The following is a 22,232-nucleotide window of genomic DNA, read 5'->3' as shown; positions in this document are numbered from 1 at the left end:
GAGTAGGGAAGCAGCCAAACCTTGAACACAACAGGTTATTTACCACAGTGCTTCACCAAACTGGGCAGAGGAAAACGGGCAGGAAGAGAATGTGGAAAAACCCAACGCCCACAACAGAAGCTCTGAAACACCGCTCAGCTAATTACTAAATACCGATCCTGCTCCTTCCTCCTGAGGCTCCAGGACAGAAGCTGCATTTTAACAGCCACGAAATAGCAGCAAAGCACAACTCGTACCTCCATGGTCCTGTAGTAAGGGTCCAGAAGAATCTTTGCCAGCGCTACGATCTGCGGAGTCCTGTCCCAGCCGTCAGAGCAGTGAACCAGCACAGGCCGCCCTTCTCTGTCCACTGCGCTGGAGACAAGCACGGCTGCCTTCAGCATGACGGAAAGGTGCTGCAGCCACTTGGTGCTCTCCAGGGCTGAAAGCCAGCTAGAAGGGGTGGAAAAAGGCAAGAAAATGGTTGCTTAGCTCTCCAATAGAAAAAGAAAGAAATATATTGTAACCCAAGTCTTTTTGGAGTCCTCAGTGAAAATCAGCCTTTTCTAAACATATTCAAGAGGACCCAGCCAGCCTGGGAATAAGTGGAAAGAATCCAACCTCTAATTTCAGTTTTTCCCAGATACAGCTACACTTTAGAAACCCTTGGAGGACACATATAACCAAGTGACGCTGGGGCAGCGCTGCAATCCCTTCTGGATTACCAGGGACCAAAATAAGCAGCATTCAAGCACTGTAAGTGTGTTCCTATTCCTCCATTTTCTGAAGTAGAGACCTGGGATAGGAAAAAGGAAAAGGGAGGGAAGATCCTCCAGGACGTTCACAGATTAGGGTGTCAAAATCAGTGAGAGAACAGTCACTCACTTGCTAGGGTCCGGCACCTGACTGCAGACAGCGCGCAGGTACTGGAAGCTGTTCCGGATGGAGTGGATGTTGGCCATGCCCATGAACACGACTTCACAGTTTGGGTAATACTCTGAGCACAAGAGAGAGGGGAACATTCAGAGAGAGCTGCTACCGCTGCCTCCACACACTCGTTTAGCTGTCCCCTCACAGCACCAGTCCCGGTCTGCAGGGAGGCGGGGTTTCTATAAAAGCCTCGCCAACCAGCACCATTATATCAGGAATAACGGACTTTGAATGAGCATGAAGGGGAATGTGCTCCCAGAGACCAACCCAAACTCCGCTCTAGGACAAAGCGGGTCCAAGAGGGTGAAGTTCTGGGATGTGCTTTGCCCTCTTTACCTTCACATTCACAGCCGCCTCCCTTCGCCCTGTTGGCCACAGCCGCAGTGTAGGACCTGGCATCAAGAATGAGCAGCTTCTGAGGAGTTCCCGCGTTCTCCACACCTGAACATGCCGTCAGGGATGAGTCTGCAGAGACAAACACGGACTGAGCTCCCTCCCAGGACAGGCCTCCGGTGCCACCAACGCCGGCCGTGACCGAGCCCGGAGACCCGTCCCACACATGGCAGCCCCGGCATGATGGGGCCCAGATGATCCCTCTGGCTATTGAGATTAAACTTGAGGGTGCCAGAGCCTGGAGCAGGCTGCCCAGAGCGGGTGTGGAGTCTCCTTCTCTGGAGACATTCAAACCCGCCTGGCCCGACCTGTGTGATCTGCTCTGGTGACCCTGCGTGAGCAGGGCTGGGCTGGGGTTCTACAGGGGGCCCTGCAACCCAACCAGCCTGGGGTTCTGGGATTGCTGCCCTGTTGGCAGCAACCCTGAGGCATAGGAAGCCCTGATTGCCTCAGGTGTTTGGGGAGTGAAGGGGAGCGAGGTGTCTCACCAAAGTCGGTGTCGCAGGCCTCGGCGCCATCGCTGCTCCCATTGTGCGGCACACCACCCGGCACCTTCACGCCGGGGTTCAATGCACAGGCTTTGGCAATAGACGTCACCAGATACTCGTCGTCGGCATTTCGCCAGCCCCACCAGCTGATTTCGGGCTGGCTGCAGCGCGCGATCACTGCCCCGTTGCGCACGTGTCTGCAGAGGAAGCGAGAGCCTCGTGAACCCCCGGAGAACCAGCCCAGCAAACTTCACCTACAGAGACACCTCTAACCCCCTCACCGCCCGTCTGCTGCATTTACACTTGCGTTCCAGCACTGGAACACAGCGTCACCAATAACCGCCGCTCAAAACGAAGCAGTGACAGGGAAGCCGTCACTCACATGGCAGCGGTGACAAACAGATGTGGCTGCGAGTGGCTCACGGAGCTGGAACAGCTCACGAAACCAGATATTAGGAGCAGGTCGCTGCAGGAGAGGCTGTCGGGACCCACTGGTGCCAGGGGACGGTGGCAGCTCTGGGGACAGCTCTGAGGACAGCTGCAGCTCATGGGATGTCACCTCCAGGAGGGACAGCTGTGCCCTGAGTCTCAGCTACCGCTACACTGAACGGGGAATTTCTGCAGCGAGGGGGAAGCTGCCAGTTGTTCTGTTACTCTACTGAGCTACTTTTATATTTTTATTTACAATAACATATTATTATCTATAAATATATAATACATATGTCTGTTATTGCCTATAGACAATGTATTAAATCAGAGAGGAAAACTTTAAATAATTATGGTTGTACTTTGGAAAATTAATAGTTACTTATTTTAACACTGTTCTGCTCTCCCATTCTCTTTTCTTTTTTCCTCCCTTAAAGTACATACTGGTTGCTGAACCATTTCATTTATCACTTGTAAGGCAGAAGGATCAGCTCACTCAGCATCAGACCAGTTTGTTTCTGTGTGGAGGCCTGAGCTGGTGTTTATTAACCCCTAAAATGTGAACCCTACACTGGCTGTTGCTACTGATGCCTGGTGGAAGGTCTGGAGTAGGAATAAATTGTTTTTCACAGGAACAGACTAGTCAGGTCATTCCCAAATGGCCTGGAAAGGGAATGGATGATTAGGTGACAGAGCTGCTGGTGACACAGGATCAACCAGGAAATAGTTGCAAAGGATCCTGTGATAGTAGGTGATAGAATATGAAATTTAATATTAATAAATGAAAAGTATTTACAGGTGATCAAAACGTAACTCCAGCTATTGACAAGGGGCAGCTGGGTACAAATCAGCTTCCAAATCTCAAAACATTCGAAGTCATTGAGCTCTCGAAAAGCCTCAGCTCGATGTTCAAAGGAAGCTAAAAGGTTAAGAATGTGCTAGCAGTTATTCTAAGAAGAGTAAGACAACAAATGTGACGGCACCACATCTTATGCATGTTCAAAATGACATAAATTTCACACTAAACCATCTCAAAAAAGATAATGTTGTACTCAGACCTCCAGAGAAGGGTGGCAAGGACAGAGGAACAGAAGAGCTTCAGTACAGGGATGTGAGTAGGAAACAAGTCCCCACCATGGGAGAAGGACGAGGATGGACGAGAGGCATAAAAGGTCATGAAGATTAGTTTTATTTTTCCCCAAAATCCAAATAAGTACTGGAATGGTCACATACACCACAAGTTTAAGACAAACCAGCAGTATTTCTTGGACAGCAAACAGGACAGACAGCCGACTCTGCCACAGTGAAATGTGGAAGCACAAATTGGCTCCAAAATACAGTAAATTCACAGCAGGCAGGCCCACCAGGTGACCATGAAACACAATCACACCTTCTCCTGAATGTCTGTTGGAGGAAATCTAAGGTACCAGCTGCTCCAGAGATGCCCCAGGAAGGAATCCCTGCATACTTGTCCCATCTGTACACCTCCTGACACACAACTCCTGGTTCCTGGCCCCTCTTGGGGACAGGACAGACCAGACCCTGCACCTCAGTTCTTCACAACAGCATTCACCCTTCCTATCCCACCACTGCTTGGGCAGAACCCCTCTGAAGATGAGCTGGAGTTAAGAACAAAGACGTAGGTAAAGCTCCTGACAAACCACATCCAGGTGTTTCCCGTTTGTAGGTCAACACCTCTGAAAAAGTTGCACTGGTGGCAAAGTTGGGGACGTCACAGTCCAGATGCTGACGCACACCAGAAGCCTCACCCAGCACCCCAGGCTGGTTGGCTGCCAGTGAGGGCTCCGAGAAGCTCTCGTAAAGGTGTCTCCTCCTCATGCTGCCACCCTGTAAAGGGATCTGCTGTTCCACAGAGGATGACAGCACCCGTTCGTGTCTTTTGCCGCACACCCTGACAATGCTCCGAGGCGCTGACCTCCTGATGGGGCGTCCGGTGTCTCACCAGCAGCTCCTGCACTTCGCAGGAACGGTTTTGCTTCTCAAAGACAAGGTCCCCTTATTCTCCTGAGGCAACTCATCAATAAACGCAGAAAATCTGTTATCATTAGTGACATCTCACAGATAATAATGATGAAGACTTCAAACCAAAGACTTTCACGTGTTCAGCTAAGTCAAAATACCGCAGGGTCCTCGTCCTTTCGGTGCCGCCTCTGCTGCTGTTGTGTTTTGCAGGGTGACATACCGAGCAGTCAGCCCCAGGAGACCCATTGCTGGCTTCAGGATCAGGGAAGGATGGTTCATACAGACAGCAGCCAAGGCTTTATTTATGCTCAGAAATGAAACAGAGCCCAGGTGTGGACTTAAGCGCCGGCCTGCGCTCCTGAGCCTGTTTGCTGGCACACCCGCGGTTCTGGCCTGTGCCAACCGGCGCTTTCCCAGCCAGCGCCTCAGCACGTTGTTGGGAAAGGCAGGGGCTGTGCCAGGGACGGCTCCAACAGGCTGCTGGGACGCGACGGCACCGCTTTGGGGTGCAGAGGTGGAAAAAGAGCTCAGCTGTGCAGGCAACTTAAGTCAGAGGTTGCCTGTTGAATGCAACACTGCAACTATTGCCAAGGAGTCATATTAAATTCAGAAAACTTCTTGGTAGCACAAACTTCTCAGTGCTGCAACAAATGCTGGGCAGGTGATGGCCTTGAGGTAGCCGGTTTCAAGACACATCAGACATGCTAATAAACACGAGGAAATACGGCTGGTATCAATGAGTGTGAAGTCATCAGCAAGCAGAAAGTGCCAGTGGACGAACCAAAACCACAAGGGAGATTGCGATGAGTTCCCAGGTGAGGGGAGCAGCCAGAGCTCGGCTCAGCCTTGTCCTGCAAACCTCCCCTGCACGAGCACATGAAGCATTTCACGTCTTTTCTTACAGGGGATTTTTGTGGGGGTTTTTCTCAAAGCACAAAGTTCCTTTCTTGAAGCTGGAACGGCAGAAGGTGCCAGAGTGTTTTCACTTACATGGACAAAATGATTTTGTAAGGATCCTCAGTTTAGTCTTAATGACCCTTTCAGAATCCAGAGCTGGAGCATGAGGTGCCTTTGTAGTTTATCAGTTGAGCTTTTACTCCCAGATTCATCCAGAGCACAAGGCTAGAGCACACCTGATGTCGTTAGTACCTGCCACCAAACACATAACGATCACCCAGAAAGCATCAACCAAGATCTCCTGAGTCCACTCTCTGTTTTTCTGGCCATAAGAGTGCTCAGCCACAATGCAAGTCAAGCAGCTTGGATTAAAACACAAGAAAAGAGCTTGGAGCCAGGGGGCGTCGGGCTCTGCTCCCAAGGAACAAGCGCCAGGACCAGAGGAAACGGCCTCAAGTTGCGCCAGGGGAGGTTGAGGTTGGATCTGGGGAACAATTTCTTCCCCAAACGGCTGTCGGGCATTGGAACAGGCTGCCCAGGGCAGTGGTGGAGTCACCATCCCTGGAGGGGTTGGACAGACAGAGATGAGGTTCTCAGGGACATGGGGCAGTGCCAGGGGTGGGTTATGGTTGGACTCGATGAGCTTGAGGGGCTTTTCCAACCACAATGATTCTACAAAAGAGCCAATAGAGGGTTTACAGAGCTGCCGCCTAAAGGTTGCCCACTGAGATGCATGTGCACAAGTCCTTTCATTTCCCGAGTCTCTGGGTTAAGCTCCTGCCTCACTCTGGCACCACCCGAAAGCCTGAGAGCGAGTGCTCAGCCCTGGGGCTGGAGCCGGGTCCTGTTCACCTGCTGCAGCACCAACACGGGCAGAGGTGACACGAGCGTGTCGAGCTCTCCTGCTAACACAGCCCAAGGTCTTCTCAAGGTGGCTGTGCAGACAGCGAGTAACGACGAGGAGCGGCTGGCAGGCAATGCCTGTCTGCCTCTGCAGGCAGCTAAATAATTAATTGCATCCTCTGCGTTGTTTTAAAAGCAAATGGGCCTGGAGGTTCCTGCATCTCTACTGTGCATCCCCACTGAGGACTCGGAGATGGAGACCTCCATTTCTGCTCTGCTTAACAGGTAAATTATACTTTTTGAACGAAAACTGATAATGTGGTACCTTCGGTGTCGAATTTCACAGATCTGACTGTGAGGTGATGAATTCAGCCTTGTTCTCCAAAGCCCTGAACACTACCAAACAGTCCTGTGGTTATCACATACTCGAGCCCACTTGTCCACTCTCTCCTGATCTACAGGTGATGAGGAGCTGAGTGTGAGGCTTTTAATTTCTTCCCATCCCTTTCCATACAGCACAGGGCACTCCAGAAAAAGCCGCGGCCCTCGCAGACTCTCCTGGCTTCAAATCTTGAGGGCAGAGGCTAAAGAATGCGTGAAAATGAGAGATACACCATGGGCAAACACTTGTCCCATCTTGTAACATCTCTTGTCAGCATCTTCTAATCTGATCCCTGGCTGCAAAGGGTTGTAAATTACCGGGTACCATTACAGTGATATTATAAAGCAAGGAACAAAATAATTGTTAGAGTAGCAAAAAGACACGGCTTTGCCCTCGGGTGGGGAGGCGCACCGGGACAGTCTCCAGCGCCAGGCCATTTTTAGCAAAAGTAATCGCAAATACAATTAACTTCTTAGCTGACTTGGCTACAAAGAGGGAAAGGCTCCATACGATAAGCAGCACTTGTTATTACTCTGCTAGAGAATTTAGTCCTTCTAGAAGAAGTAATACACGGTGTTTTGACACCACCTGACAGCAAACAATGTAACACAAAGATGTAGAATTAAGGGGTGTGTAAATTCCCTGGTTTTGTTTCCAGGCTTTTGTACTTCCCAGGGTTGTCCTCTGTTGTGCAGCTCTTTTACTTTCACAGCGTTTTATATTTGGATTTAGTAATTGCTAACATGCAAGCTAAGGCTAGAAACCATAATGTACATTCCAGCATGTGCACTGACTGGGTGCACCAATTCAACCAGTCTCCTAGAGGACGTTTTTGATGGGAAACCACCCTCTGCCCTGAAAAGCTCTGCTCTATTTGCTGCCTGGCCTCCTGCATCCCCCTCTATACATTATTTTGGAAGGCTGACCAGGGAATAGGTATTCTATATATTTACCAGCTATCAAATCAACAAAGTTCAACCACACGCAAACATTTCATTCTGTTACCTAAATGTTGTCAGACTCTCAGAACTCACTCAGAACAGAAATGATTTGCTCTCGGGTGTTTAAAGGTATGTCTAGCTGGCAGCAGGGCTTGCTTTGGGCAAGACTTCTTTTCAAAGTACCAGCCAGGCAAGTCCCAAGCTGTGAAAAAGTTTTAAAACTCAGAAAATTTTAATTCAACACAGTGTTCTTGCTGTATCTCCATAGGAAGAAAATCACCCACATCTTCAGATCTAACTGAACGCCGGCAAGACCACGAGGACAAGGGCAGCTGCCGTGGGTTTAGGGGAGAGCTCTTTGGTTTTGTTACCTGTACACCACCACGGGGATCCTTTTCCACGACCTGAACGAGGCCACGTTCTCCAGCTCCTTATCGGTGATCCAGACAGGGACCAGCAGCTTCTGGGGATAACTGGAACAAAGTCTGGGGGGAAAAAAAAAAGCAGCACAGAGGCAAGATGAGGACTCGGCAATCAAAAACCTACACTAGAGAAGCTGTGCAGAGAGAAGGCAGGAGCAGCTCACATTTCCCCAAACTTGGCTTGCGGGACTTTGGCTCTTCTTCTTCATACCTGTCTCAGCACAGTCTCAATGTGGGAAAAGTGACCCAAAAAGTGCTGTCAGGAATGGGCTGAGAGCAGACAACCTCCTTTCACCCCACACCTTGCCTCCGGGCCCGTACTGAGTACCACCGTACTTCCCAAGGGTGCCTTTGGACCATACTCGCGATTTAATTCATGAGGGTTTAGGGGAACAGTCTTTAATTTAGGCAGGGTTTTGGTTTTCTTGCAGCACTTGCAAACCCAGAAACGCACACGGCTTCTGGTAACTGACGATCTGCCACTTTCTGCCTTGCAGAAAACGGGTCACCGCAGATAAGCTTCACACATTTCTCTCTGCAAGGAAGACACAACTCTGCCCAGAGAGATGGCAATGGTGATTTGGGGTACGCTGTAATAAAATGACATGAGAGAGATCTAAAAGAATATCTTGTTTGGTGGGGTGCCAGAAATCAGATTCCCGATACCCATCTGAACACACACCAGCAGTGAGAGCAGTGTGATGGGCGAGTCTGATCCGGACCCTGTGGAAGGAACTAACGGCAGGAAGATGTGCCAGGGAGGGTCAGTTGGACATGACGAAAAGGTTCTTCACCCAGAGGGTGCTGGACACTGGAACAGGCTCCCCAGGGAGGTGTCACGGCCCCAACCTGACAGTGTTCAAGAAGAGACACTCAGGACATTCTATGGTTCTAAGTCCTGGTGCACACAGCGAATAGTGGGGGGGATCCAACTTTCCAACGAGCAGAGCAGCAGTGCCAGAGGAGCCCCACATCTGCATGAACACAAGTGTAAAACAGTTTAGCCGAAATGGAAATTCAGTTGGGGAGGGTGGGAGAGACGGGAAGAGGCAACAGGATTGCAAATGCTGAGGTCCCAAGAAAAATGTTAAAAATCCGGCTGCAGGTATGTTATCAGCAGGGCAAGAGGGGAGCCAAGGGAAAGAGGGGACAGCCAAGGGGTGCTGGGGAGAAGGGGAGAGGGTAGAATGATGCACAGGTAAGAAACCAGGAGCGCAGGGGCTCCCTGGTTACTGCAGCTACTGTCCTTGCCCGCTGCAGGCAGGGCAGGTTGCAGGCAGGACACAGCTGCAGGCAGGACACAGGCTGCAGGCAGCACACAGGCTGCAGGCAGCACACAGGCTGCAGGCAAAGTGCTGCCCGGATGCTGGACCAGCTGAGCTCCATCAAGCAGCTGAAACAAAGCCGAACATGCAAGCAACATCAAAGAGCAGCTCCAGCTCCAGGCTATAACCCACATCCTTCAGCAGGAATGTTTCAGGGCAGATGGGAAACAAAGTGAGGGGGGTGAAACTACCCAGCCATAAGCTCCAGAGGTGGCCTGGTGTGCAGGGCTACAGAGATGAGGAGGGGTCTGGAGCATCTTTGTGATGAGGAGAGACTGAGAGAGCTGGGGCTGTTGAGCTGCAGAAGAGAAGCTGAGAGGGATCTGATCAATGGGATCAATAGCTCAGGGTGGGTGTCAGAGGATGGAGCAGACTCTGTTCAGTGGTGCCCAGCGCCAGGGTGAGGGGCAGCGGGCACAGACTGAAACACAGGAGGCTCCATGTGAACATGAGGAGAAACTTCTTTGCTGAGAGGTGCTGGAGCCTGGACCAGGCTGTCCAGAGACATTGTGGAATCTCCTTCTCTGGAGACATTCAAACCCGCCTGGCCCGACCTGTGTGATCTGCTCTGGTGACCCTGCGTGAGCAGGGCTGGGCTGGGGATCTACAGAGGGCCCAACCCAACCAGCCTGGGATTCTGCGACTCCCCTGAGCTCAGGGACTTCCCTGCTGATGGCAACAGGCACGATACAGCACTTAGTGTTATTTAGTCTGTGATGCTGGTGAGGAACCGCCTGCCACGGCACTTCACACAGTGTCTAGACAGCTCTGCAGAAAAGCCCCAGGCAGAAAGCAAAGCTGGTCTATGGGATAAAAAACAACAAGGTGAGGAAGAGGAATTCAGGCAGCAAAATTAAAGCTGTCAGGTAAGACGCTGGAGATCAGGATGTCTGTGGTAGGATGTCTAAGCTTGGACATCTCTGAAATAGCTCAGATTCCACGGGTGAAGTTGGTCAGGAAATTAGAGAAGTGTGACTGAGAATAAAGGTATGTGGGAGCACCTGGTAAGACCTGGAGGAACTTTTGGAACAGTTGAGTCTGTACAAGAACTGGCTTCATGGAAACGAAAACAGAATGAGTTCCCTGGCACTTCAGGTGAAACACTCCAGGAGGTGTCATCAGCTGAAAACTGGGGAGAGTTGGAAGAGGAGAGGTGCAGGAGCACGTCTTCTAAGAGCTCTGCGGCCTCAGGAAAACAGACAGAATTCAATAAACACAGGCAGGAAACAGGACAGCCTCAAGAAGTTAGGCCAAATTTAAGCAGGGTGCATAAAAACAGGCAACGATGTCAAGACAAACAGACCTGTGCTTTTAGGGTAGAATTCTGAAAAATAAAGTAGATAAACTGAAAAGGCAGGATAACTAAGTATGTTGGCTTAACAGCATGTTATAAACTCGATACAAGGAAGATTATTAGTGGCATCCTAAATTTCAGAGTACAAGCTTTGTAGGAAAACCGAAATAGGTTGAGATAGAGAACAAAGTGCGGTATGTTCCAGGAAAAAGTGAAGGTAAAAGTGTGAAGCTAAGAGTCACCAGCGTCAAGAAGCAAAGCAGAATGTGCATGGACTCAAATATCGAGCCTCAAGAGAACCGGGGGAGCACTGAGCTTTGCTACCAAACACCACAGCGACTGTAACGACATCCACGAGAGGCTGGAAGAGATTCAGAAAGGCTGTGAGGGCAGAAATTGCAGTGGGAGACTCGTGCTCCTTCCACATGAGCATCACAATAACGTGTGAGACAAAGGTGACGGTTTTAGACACGATCAGCTGCTTCTCAGAGCTACCAGCCAAATAGTATGAAAGTACGGAACACCTCCTCTGATCCTAAGCTGCTTCAAAATAGAATAATTGAAAAATCACTTTGTTACATATTCATCACACAGTAGAATTTGACAATGTTTTTAGAGGGGACGAGCCTCTCACGGCAGTAACAATCAGATTCAGAAAAGAGGGGAAAAAAAAAAGCTTGCAGATATGATGGTTATTTGGACATGCTATTAATATAAATGCATCAATAAGATCAGAAAGGGCTAAACAGTGAACAAAAGAAGGATTTTAGAAGTAAAACGACACCCTTGAAAGAGGGGAAATGTTTCCAAAGAACTCAAACCTGAGAGGAGCCCAATGTGCACCTAAATTAAAAAAACGGTAAAAATGAGATGTCGTGCAGCTTCTGAGAAATGATCTATTAAAGGATTAAAACTCTGAAGACCTTTTTCAAACACTGTGGATGTATCAGCCTGCTACCAAAATTGAAGGTCTAACAGATCAGCGAGATCACAGCAGAAAACCTGAACTATTTGCGCTGGTGTTCAGCAGAAGAGCCCCCAAAGAAGCTGCTAGCACTAACCCCGTTTTATGAGGGACGTGGAAAGTTTTAGAACAATCTGCTAGGAACGAGGAGTAACTAATCACCAGGACTAGATAATGCTCGGCATTTCCACGGCAACCCAAATGTGCACCAGGTGAATGATTAACCGCCGGTGCTTACCTTGGCTCGGGTGCCACAGGAATGAACAGCGGCAAACACGGGGTCGGTTTGGTAAAAAGGTCTCTGGGGCGAACGTGGGAAAGCGCTTAAATGTGAGTTCTGAACAAAGTGACTGACGGTCGCAGTCGGTGCGAGGGCAAACACGGTGCACGTGGGAAGAGTCAACACGGCTCTTCTGGAGGGACGTCGTGGAGTTTGCTGGAAACATCACTGGCCGAGCAGATGCGGCTCATGGGGCTGCCAGTGGATGTGGATTTTCAGAAGGGTTGGTTTATTTTTATTTTTACTTTGTGTGTTGTGAGGTGTTTTTTGGTTTGTTTTGTTCGGTTTTTTTTACAGGTCACTCACCACAGACTGGAAGGAAGCTCCTCTTCGGAAAGAGTAACTCTCGAAAAGATAAATAGCGCAGGACTTCAATGGTCATTTTTCACAACAAAGGGAGTGCCAAGGGGAACCGTGCTCATCCCCACATTGTGCCCGTGTGTCACATGGAAAAGAGCCCAAGTGATGAGGGTCATAGAGGGATGGGCTGAGACACCCTTGGGATGTCTCAGAACACAGGATGAGACTTTTTCTAACAGTGGGGTTTTGACCCCAGGAAAGCGTGGCTATAGCCCCACAAACACATAAATCAGCACAGGTCACACCTACGGACAAGGACTGACGACAAAAGGTCGTCTCAGCACAAAGGGAGCAGCCAGGCCAGGGAGAGGGATCCTCCTTTGTGGGATGCAAAAACACGGAGTTTTTTGCTAATGGTCCCTGTAGACTTATTATCTACACGTGGCAAATACAAGCAAGAACACTAATTATCACCCTTCCCATTAAAGCCAAGGATAGTATTAAAATTTGTAGAGAATTTTAACCAAAAAAAGACAAAATATGAATGAAGAGCAGTCACAGAAATGGGTAGGAAACATCAGCTGTCTAAAGCAGTAAGACAGAACTCAGCTGTTCCCTCATAAAGTAAAAAATAAATAAAACCACAACTGTAAAAAGATCAAAGCTGAAAATGAGCATCAACACGGAAGGAAAGGTGAATGTTGTTTTTTCCATTTTGAACGAACTACGTGTGCAGCAAACCCACCAGCGTCAAGGCCGATATGAAACTGGTCCTGTCTCAGAACACGGGTGCCCCAGATGGGGAATGTCCGAACGCGTCCATTTCCCACCGAGAGCCACAGAGAGATCATGCAATAGTTTTATTATCTTTGTATGCTGAAATAGTATACCTTTATCGAGACCAAAGGAGTGGTTATTATATGCTTGTATTGCTCTAATTTTACGATGGCTGTCGCCAGGAAGAAGATAATAGTTTCCAGATAAGGACATCTCGGAACAGACTTGAAAGACAACGGACAAAGCCATTACCTTGGAGTATCCTGTCTCTAACAACACTGTTTTGCCAACGCTGGGAAATAAAAGATAAAAGGACTATAAACAGTTAAAAAGTAACCTGATTCCTGTGAATAGAGGCAGGTGGTAATGATCAAAAGCCAAGGCAGGATTTAAAGACACACTCCCTGAAGCAGAACTGGTTTCTGAGTTGCACAAGCAAATGACACCACCTTGAAGATCTCGGGATGTCTGCAGGAAGGTGCGACCTGCCGGGATCCCCGGGCGGGACCTCGGGAGACGGAGAAAAGCAAACCCAGGCCTGCATCCAGCTCGCTGAGCTTTGGTTCCAGTCCATTCTTCCCTGGTTTGATTGGAAATAAAACATCTGTCTCGAGAGAAGTTGGCTAATTGCTGTGAATTACTGGCCAGGTGAGCAAACCACAGATGGTCAGCCTAAGCTGGACTTTCTGCAAATGTCAGAGGGAACCACATCCCCAAAAACCTCGACTGCTCTCAAAGACACACAGAGACTCTGCCTAGGGCAGGGACCTACAGGTTGTGCCCTCCAGAACTGAGCAGGTCAGGAAAACAATTTTTACTGTGTAAATGCCATTAAAGTCACATTAACAGCCCAAAAGCAATGACGTGGTCAGTATGGCCAAGTAAACTGTAAATCAACCCCCAAATCCAGTGCTTGCTGCCTGGATTCTCGAGGAAGAGAGAGAAAGCAGCAAACTGCAAAACTCCACCAGGATTTCTCCCCCCAGGCCTCTCCATGAGAAACCAGTGACGGTGAACTGGGCGACACAGAGGTGACGGGGATGCCTTTACTGGCTGAGACAGAGAAAAGATTGAGGGATACCAGTCATTTCAAGAAAAGGATTCTAGGGAATGCAGAAGTTAATATGTCTGGCAAAGCTTAATAGAATCCTGTTGGCTTAATGCCACCTGCTGCAAAGAATGCAGCAGCGCTTCTCCAGGAGCACCTGTGCTCCTCTCCAGGAGCAGAAGACAGGCTGGGATCACCGACCTGTTCGTGGGAAAGACCTTCTGGAGATCTGCACTCCAACCTCCCACTCACGGGGAACCACTAGATCACCTGAGATGATCTGTAAGGATGAAGAACCCCCACCTCTCTGGGGATCGGCCCCAGGACACTCCTGGGGAATTACTGGGTTTTTTCCTCCCATGTCCAGTCTGAGCATCCCAAGCTGCACCTTGTGGCTGTCGCCTCTTTCTTCAGTCATCTGCCGCTGTCATCGGAAGAGTTTCACTCCATCGCCTTTGGAAATGCCCTTCCAGCAGCTGCAGGCAGCTCACCCTTCAGCCTCTGCTCCAGACCGAGCGAGCCTCCCGTGTTCCCCAGGCTGCCGAGCATCCCGACAGCCCTGCAACGGCTCAACCCCGCTCCTAAACAGCGCTGAACAGCTACGAAAACTTTGGTTTTCATTTCAAACAGCATTTTAGAGAGAACGACCTGCCAGAAAGGCAACCCTACGATGGACGGTTCCTTCAAGACAATGTCTTCAAAGGATGACTTATGGCCACCGCGTTATCAGCTACCTGAGTTAGCATTATTAATTGCTGCTAGCTCTGGTGTTTGGGCTGGATTCCTTCAATTCCACGATGTGAAAGGTGGGAAGAAAGGGGATGTGGCTCATATGCTGATCTGCCTGAGGGTTCTGAAGGTCAGGAAGGAGGATTAGCTGGGGTGTGACTCACCTGCTGCTCTGCCGGGGATTGCGAAGGGAAAGAAGGGAAGGGGAGAGCGGGGAGAGCCCGGTGGTGAAACACTCACTTGTAATTGTTGTTGATGTCAGAGACGCGCCAGACGTTCTGCAAGTCAAAGCCCATCCTCACCAGCTCCATCTCAAATCGGAATCTCACGTGGTCTCCTGGAAGAGCAGAGCACGGGGTATTTACCGACAGCCAAGCAGAACTGGCGAAATCTAAACGTGCCAGTGGCAGCTCTGGCGCAGCGTTCACAGGCCAGAGAGAAACTACAGGAGCTGGACAGCAGGGATCTGCTTCAGAAGCCAAAAAGATTTGTCCATCACGGGGGTTCCTCTGCTTTTTGTGTTAAATCAGGTCACTCTCAGTCTCAGGGCACAGAGCAGATGGAAATAGCTTTCCCACATCAATGTGGGAGTGGGGGAGATTAATTTAACCCACTTTTTGCCCTTCTGACAGGAATGGCTTCTGAAGCAGATGTCAGGACCCCCATGGCGGAGGGGTCCTGAGCACCCACCCCAGGCAGCTCCTTTTTCTGGACTCCTCTCTCAGGGACTGACTCAGGGTTTGTTCTCTCATGCTTCAGCCTCGCCTCACAAATCCTGGATGCCTTTGTTGCTTGAGTGTCAAATCTCGTTAATAAATAAACACTGCAAAGCTCTTCACCCCATTCATATCCTGCAGCAACAACTTCCACAGGTATGTTTATTTATACTAGAGAATAATACTTTCTCTAAAGCAAAGACAACAAACATCTCCCAACGGCTGGTGTTTGGGACACAGTAAGAACATGTACTTTACCTTTTCTCCGTCAGCTTCTTTTTGAGATCTCTTTCAGCTACCCCATTCAACCCCATCCCTCCATCCCAGCCTGTGTTTGGACATTTCATTCACGCTACTGCTTCTCTCGTATCAGCACGTTTTAAAGTCTAAAGCCAGGTTTGTCACTTATTTTAATCCCCTTTTACTCATGATGAAGCTGTTTAAAGAAAAAGCAACTGCAAGTGAACTTTGTGCTCCCAGAGAAGGGAAACTCCCAGTCCACACGAGGGCACCATCACAGCTCTGCTCTTCTCTTTATGGATTCAGAGATTCTATTTGTGTCTGTGTAAGGATGTTCCGGACATCTCCATGGATCTGGACACGGGAGTATCTATTCTATGATTTCTAGGTGTTGGAGAAGAGATGCAGATGGACTCATATTAATTAAGCTGCCTCAAAGCTGATGGTGTTTACTACCCAGGGGCAAGACTGCTTGAGCTCTCCGTTATGATGAGAGTACTAAAGTATAGGGTGTTTTCACAGGAGAAAGGGAAAAGCTGTGTACATGTTGCTGGCTCAGAATGCCCCTTGTTGTGCTTATTACTATTATTCCTTTTACTGGGCTGCATCTGGCCATCAGCTGATCTCTAGGCCAGGTACAGGACGCCCCTCATCAAGGTAAACTTGGGCTATGGCTACAACACAACTTAAGACACAGCCAGACATCAGCTTAGGAACAACAGTTCAAACTGCATTGCAGCGCTTCTGGACGGAAAAGCAGAGAGGGGACAGGCCAGGAGCTCACCTGGACGGCAGAGATGTGCATGTTGATCCTCCTCATCGACACAGACTCCTAAGCACCACGCATGGTAGGCAAACGCAAAGAGGTCCTCAGGCTTCGCAGGGCGGGCAATGGCTCGAGTCAACCTCTTCAGCCACTCCTGGCACTGCTTAAAGGTGGAAAAATGGCACCTGCAAACCCAAAAGTAAATCCTCCTCAGTGGGTAAGTTCATCCAGCTGAGACACATGGACGGAGAGCTCTGCTGCACTTCACCAGGAAAAGGAAAACGCACCAAGTCTTAGTAACCCTGGCCAGGAACAGCTCAATTCCAACAGCAGCACAGAGGGAGACGCTGGCACTGACCATGGCAACCGGCCTGCAGCAGCATCTACGATATAGCAATTAAACAGATACCTGATCACTTTGGAGTCCTTGCAGACGATGTGAAGCTGGAACATATCCCGACACTCCACACTTTCCATCATCCTCAAAGGCACCTGCGAGGGACAGATGCAGGGCATGACAAGACACGCCACATCCCACGGCAGACACCGCAGCCTGGCCCGCAGGCCCGTCACGCGCAGTCACGGCTCCACCAACGTCATGAGCTTCTACTCCAAACTACAAACCCACTCGGAGGTTTATGAAGCTTCATGACTCAGTGTAGAGCCTCCTTCAACAATTACTATTCGGATTTCTGTTCTGTCCCTGGGTAGCCTCCCACCTGGGGGTAGTTACTGACTAAATCGCATCCAGACAAGCGCAGGTAACCAAGCCAGACAAAAGCTGCAATAAAAGACGGCGAGCCAAGACAGCGAGAGAAAGCCTCAGGCTCCCACTGTCTGATTCTCAATTGCTGGTCTCCAGGTAGGAGAAGTCTCATTAAAACTGGCCTGCAAGAGACCTCAACAGTCTTAAAACTGCCAGGTTTAATGCTTGAATTTAAAAAGAACAGCAAGGGAAAGACCTAATTATTATCCAGCTGAGAACCCCATCTACACCCCAGAATGCAGCAGCAAAACAGCAACTGCACGACCAGCATTAACGAGAGATGGCATCGGGCATGGCACCTTCGAGAGGCACAGCTCGATGACACAGAACTGGCTTTTGCCCCCCCAAAATACTGCGTGAGATCACGGTTCAGGCAGCAGGAACAGGCAGATGCAGACTTACGTTGATGACAGAATCCTTGAATTTGATATGAAGCCGGTAGTTGGAGATGGCGATCACAGCATCGTTCGCATGGCCGAGATACTCCACACCCTCACCCTGCAACACCGTGAACGGGACCTGCAAGGGAGACACGGCCAGTTCAAGACATGCAGAGAGCTTTGGCCACCATCCGGGCCAAGAGCCACTTGTCCCACTGCCTCACAGCGCAGCTCCTGTGGGAATCACTCCCGGCAACGTGCTCGTCGTGTGCTGAGAGCAGACAACAGCACCAACGGCGCTGGGACCACTGCTGGCCCCACGCGAGGGATCTGCTGCCAAAGATACATCAGGAGCCACTGAACAGCTCCTGACGGATAATTGGGATGTCAAGAGGATGGAGCAGACTCTGTTCAGTGGTGCCCAACGCCAGGGTGAGGGGCAACGGGCACAGACTGAAACACAGGAGGCTCCATGTGAGCACGAGGAGAAACTTGTTTGCTGGGAGGTGCCAGAGCCTGGAGCAGGCTGCCCAGAGCGGGTGTGGAGTCTCCTTCTCTGGAGACACTCAAACCCGCCTGGCCCGACCTGTGTGATCTGCTCTGGTGACCCTGCGTGAGCAGGGCTGGGCTGGGGATCCACAGAGGGCCCTGCAACCCAGCCAGCCTGGGGTTCTGGGATTATTAATATTAATACTTGCACAGGAGAGGTGTGACCACAAACACCACGTACACCAACCATGGGCACCTGGCAGCGAGGGGCTGCGTGGGCACGGAGGGTTTTATGGTCCCTGCTTTTTGGAGAGGGTAAATGCAGCCCTGGCACAGGTGACATGACAAAGGTGACAATGTCAGGCACAGTTTGGAGCCTCTCAACCCGAGTCCCCTGCCCCATGGCAGAGTCCAGATGTGATCCCGACACATCATGTAAACCAAGCGGGCTCGTAGCAGCATCCCAAGATTGACAGGTACCGACCCGGGTCCATGAATCAAAGTTTTGCCCGGTTTCTGCTAACAAGGCTGCGAGGGAATCTCTGCGTACAGTATTTGTATGACTGAGGAAACTAATTAAGTTACCTTTATTAGAAACTAAATTAAAAAAAATCCAGATAATCAAGTGTTTTTCTGGTTTTGCCTATCAGCCCAGACATGCCCCAGCTATTTTAAAAACAGGGGATCCTGGCAGATGGCCAAGTTTAAGTTTGATTTTCTTGAATTTAAAAATAAAAGTGAACCAGCCTAAAATTCATCAGGCTCCTCTTCCCTTAGCGAAGCAGTGTCCTCATCGCTCCCTGAATGCCACCTGCACCAGGTGATGTTGGGAACCAATTATATGAAAATGTCACAAAGATTTATCATTTCAGCCAGAGCCCTTTACTCACCAGACAGGGCATCTGACGAAACAACTCATTACACTGTAATTAGCACTGTATATTATACTGTAATTATACTGTAATAAAGCCGATTCTACAGCTTGGGTATATGCTGCCTAAAAATTGAGTTTTCTGGATTTCAGGCTTTATGTACAAGTGACAATTGTACCAACAACTTCTCCCTTCTTAAGTTACTTGTTCAAAAATAACTTTAGACTGGCACCTATCTCAAAACTCTTTAAAAAATTTAATTATTTGACATTAAAAAATATACACTCTTTATTTCTGCAGTTTTTTTATGCACGATCGCCAGAGCTGTTTTTAGTTGGCATGTGTTTCTTCTGCTTCTGTGGCTCTTTCACACAGCAACAGAAGGGAGACAGATTAGAAATGGGATGGTGAAAACTGCAAGAACTGACAGAGGAAAATCCTGGAATAAACTGACAGGTGCCCAAATACAGCTTGTTGTCAAGCCGATGGCGTCCTTTTAGACTTCACCTTCCATTAAGAGAATAACAATTTGCTGAAGGCAAATCGCCCTTTGGGTGGGGTGAATTTTATGGTCCTCCATGCAGAAGACTTGAGCAGATTTTGCTCTTCTCCAGATGGGCTCAGCTCAGTCATCTCAGCAGCTTCACCCCTCGAAAGCCACAGCCCTGACCCCGCGTTTGCTCCTGCGCATCACTCCTCCCGCTGCCACAGTCCTTGATTTTATCGGCACCGTTTAATCAAGATGATGCCAATCGCAGAGCAAACTCAAACACTGCAGCGAGAACATCCAACGTGAGCCTGGCTCCCGCCATGGGAGGATGAGGAGGATGGACGAGGTGCCAGCGGCCAATGTTAAAGGCAATAACAAACACCAGGAGGCTTTGGCTCCCACTGCTCAGGATCTCGCCCTTGCTGCACAGCAGCGACAGCACCAGGTGTCTTTCAAGGGCTTTTGCAGCAGGAGGCTGGCATCGGGTGGAGGTTTCTCTTTCCAACAGCTCTGCGGCAGGAAAATGCCAGGAGTAACATGTATTACAGCCAGATCAGCCAGCCCAACTGCACCGTACGGCTGCACAGAGCACAGCCCAGTGCCGACACTCAACCTGTCCCAGGCAGCATCTACCTGCTGCAGAGGCTCCGCAGGTTTCTCCCTGTGAGCGCAGGCGGAGGGCAGGGAATGCCCAGGACGGCTCCGTACTGCATCATGCTCCAGCCGTATTTCCAAGTGGCAGATGTGACGCTGTGCAAATTGCAGCGTCTTGGCAGGGCCGGGGAGGCAGGGCCGGGGTGTTTGGAACCGCTGTCACAGTCTCCACGCGTGTGGAAGGAACCTGCTGGTCCCTCCGGAACACGAACCGGGCTGCAGAACGGCTCTCAGGTTCAACACCACCAGAGTTGAGCCTGCTGAATCCCAAAGCTGGTTTTGGGGTTGTTTTTTGGTTTTTTTGGGGTTTTTTTTTTGTTTTTTTGTTTTTTTTTTTTTTTACTTCCTTACCTGCAATGACTCTTCCTCCTTTACAAGCTCTTTTGGGGGGAACAAGTCCTTGGCCTGGATGTACTCCAAACTGGGAGGGCCTTCCTCACCCTGCATTGCAAACAAAACACACATTGAGACAGGCCCCAGCCAGCACGTGTTGTGAAAAGGCAAAAATTGAGGCTGCTGGATGCTCTTGGCACCCCAATACCTTGGGGATCCCCTGGACCTGTGCATGGAAACGTCTGTTCTGCCTCTGGACCCCAGTGGCTCCTCCTGCTGCTGCAGGAGGACCTGATCCAGGTCTCCAAGCCCTGTCTCTTCCACCCGTGTTGTATTTGGGAAGCCAAGCAGAAACACGTCAGCCACGCACAGGATTCTGGATCACTGTGATCGTAATTTGTCACGTCAGAGGTTACCCCGTTACCTTCACTATGGCAGCACAGCAGAAACACCATAACACAGAGGGTTTCCAACTACAGTTTCCACCTACTCTTCCTCCTCCTGTGTTCAAGAAGGACTATTTTCTTTTGGGAGTTTTCATTTTTACTCTTAGCCCAAAGAAATCTGGGAAGAGCCTGAAGCTTTTTGAGAATACGCAAGCGTGAAACATAACCCTATAACAGCTGCACCCAAGTGCACCCAATTCACAACTTGTGCTGCTGACTGGGGACAGCACCCAAGCAGGACATTCGTCCTCAGGGCGGCTGGACGTGACTGAGCTGCTGAGATGGACACCCTGGGAAAACCACAAAGGCTGAGGGAACACGGAGCCTGGACACACCATCCTTGGGAAAGTGGAAAGAGTATCTCAGCTCAGGACGTGTCAATCTTTGGTCACTCATGAAATCTTGGGCCTCATTTTCACCAACCCTCACCCCCCATTCTGCCAAACCACCAACTTGCTACATGAACGAGCAGCATGCCGATGCTCAGCTGAGGACACTCGCCTGCCGGGAGCCCAGGACAGTCTTAATTCCATGGGTATTCAGTGTGGGAATCTTTTCTTCAGACTACCTCTTGCTCTCTAACTATAGCTCCTCTAGGCTCCAGCATTTATTAGGAAATACTCTGTTCTGTAAGCATCAAACAATATTTTAAAATGAAATATCTTTCCAGTTAAGTCACCCAAGCCACAACACCAAATTTCGATCTGAAGAAATGAGAACCTGACAATTTTGGCTCGGTTCTATTTAAAATGCTGTTGAATCCCCTCATGCTGCTGACAGCTGCTCGAGCCCCAGCACCCGCAGGTACCGCCCGTCCTGAAGCGCTCCCTGGACTCCAGAGCAGGGCTGCCCCCCAGCCCACCCCTGGCTCCAGAGTCGCCCAAGCTGGTGTACGTCTCAGCATGAACCCCAACCGCCGGCCAGGGCATTTCCCCTCCTCACCCGCTCGCCAGGCCCTGGGCAAGGCTGCCAGGGCACCCGCTCCAGCAGCCGCCGGTTATCGGAGACCCCGGGGGGCTCGGGGGCCGCTCCTGCCAGCGACTCACTGCGATGCTGGGGCACTAGCCCAGGAGAGCACGAAGGAAGGTGCATGCCTGAACAGCCATGCGGCAGCTGGGGAGCAGAGATCATCTCCCAACGCCACTTCGCAGCTTGCAAAGAAATCCCAGTGAGCAGCAGGAACTGGAACAGGGCAGCCGAGTGCTCTGCCGGCCCGGCTGTCCTTGAGTCTCTCCCGCCTGTGGCGTGGGACGAGCGGGAGGCTGAGCTGAGCATCTCCCGCTGCCACCGCCCCAGCCCCGGCTACCAGCAGGTGCCCACGACCCCGCTCCCTTCGCAAGCCTGAAACCCTCAGAGCTCATTTGGCCACGAGTCCTTCTTGAGGGGCCTTTTTGCAGGAAGGGGCATCAGGTTTCTTCTGAGCAAATAAACTCCTTTCTCCGAAGGTATAAAAGATGCAGAGCCCAGGACCCCCTCCCCCAGCAGCGCCCTCCAGCAGTGTCAGCACAGGGGTCTCGCTGTGCACGCTGCAGCCGTGGCGGGAGCGCGGGGCTCCCAGCACGGTGATTCTCCAGCTGCGGGCAGGACCGGCCGGAGCCTGCGTGGCACGACATGCTCACCGGGCCTTCCGGCCGGCTCGGCCCGCGGTGCCGCGCACCGCTGTGCCCTTGGGCCGGGCA

The 22,232-nt window shown here is 50.4% G+C and overlaps 1 protein-coding gene across 1 annotated transcript in view; it reads right to left on the bottom strand.

Moving 5' to 3' along the window:
• MTMR4 (myotubularin related protein 4) overlaps positions 1-22,232 on the bottom strand; it is a 60,020-nt gene that overhangs the window by 7,153 nt on the left and 30,635 nt on the right. The window contains exons 3-12 of the mRNA XM_065647347.1: positions 20,126-20,215; positions 17,292-17,408; positions 16,533-16,615; positions 16,142-16,308; positions 14,642-14,738; positions 7,634-7,747; positions 1,791-1,987; positions 1,246-1,374; positions 865-976; positions 237-432 (exon numbers count right to left, since the gene is read on the bottom strand). Of these exons, the coding sequence (XP_065503419.1) occupies positions 237-432; positions 865-976; positions 1,246-1,374; positions 1,791-1,987; positions 7,634-7,747; positions 14,642-14,738; positions 16,142-16,308; positions 16,533-16,615; positions 17,292-17,408; positions 20,126-20,215 (1,302 nt within the window). The remainder of the gene's footprint in view (positions 1-236; positions 433-864; positions 977-1,245; positions 1,375-1,790; positions 1,988-7,633; positions 7,748-14,641; positions 14,739-16,141; positions 16,309-16,532; positions 16,616-17,291; positions 17,409-20,125; positions 20,216-22,232) is intronic.

The sequence above is a fragment of the Caloenas nicobarica genome, chromosome 17 (genome assembly GCF_036013445.1).
Source record: "Caloenas nicobarica isolate bCalNic1 chromosome 17, bCalNic1.hap1, whole genome shotgun sequence".
In the NCBI taxonomy this organism is placed as follows: Eukaryota; Metazoa; Chordata; class Aves; order Columbiformes; family Columbidae; genus Caloenas; species Caloenas nicobarica.
The sequence above is the reverse complement of the archived record's forward strand: the minus strand, read 5'-3'. Positions and strand labels throughout refer to the sequence as shown.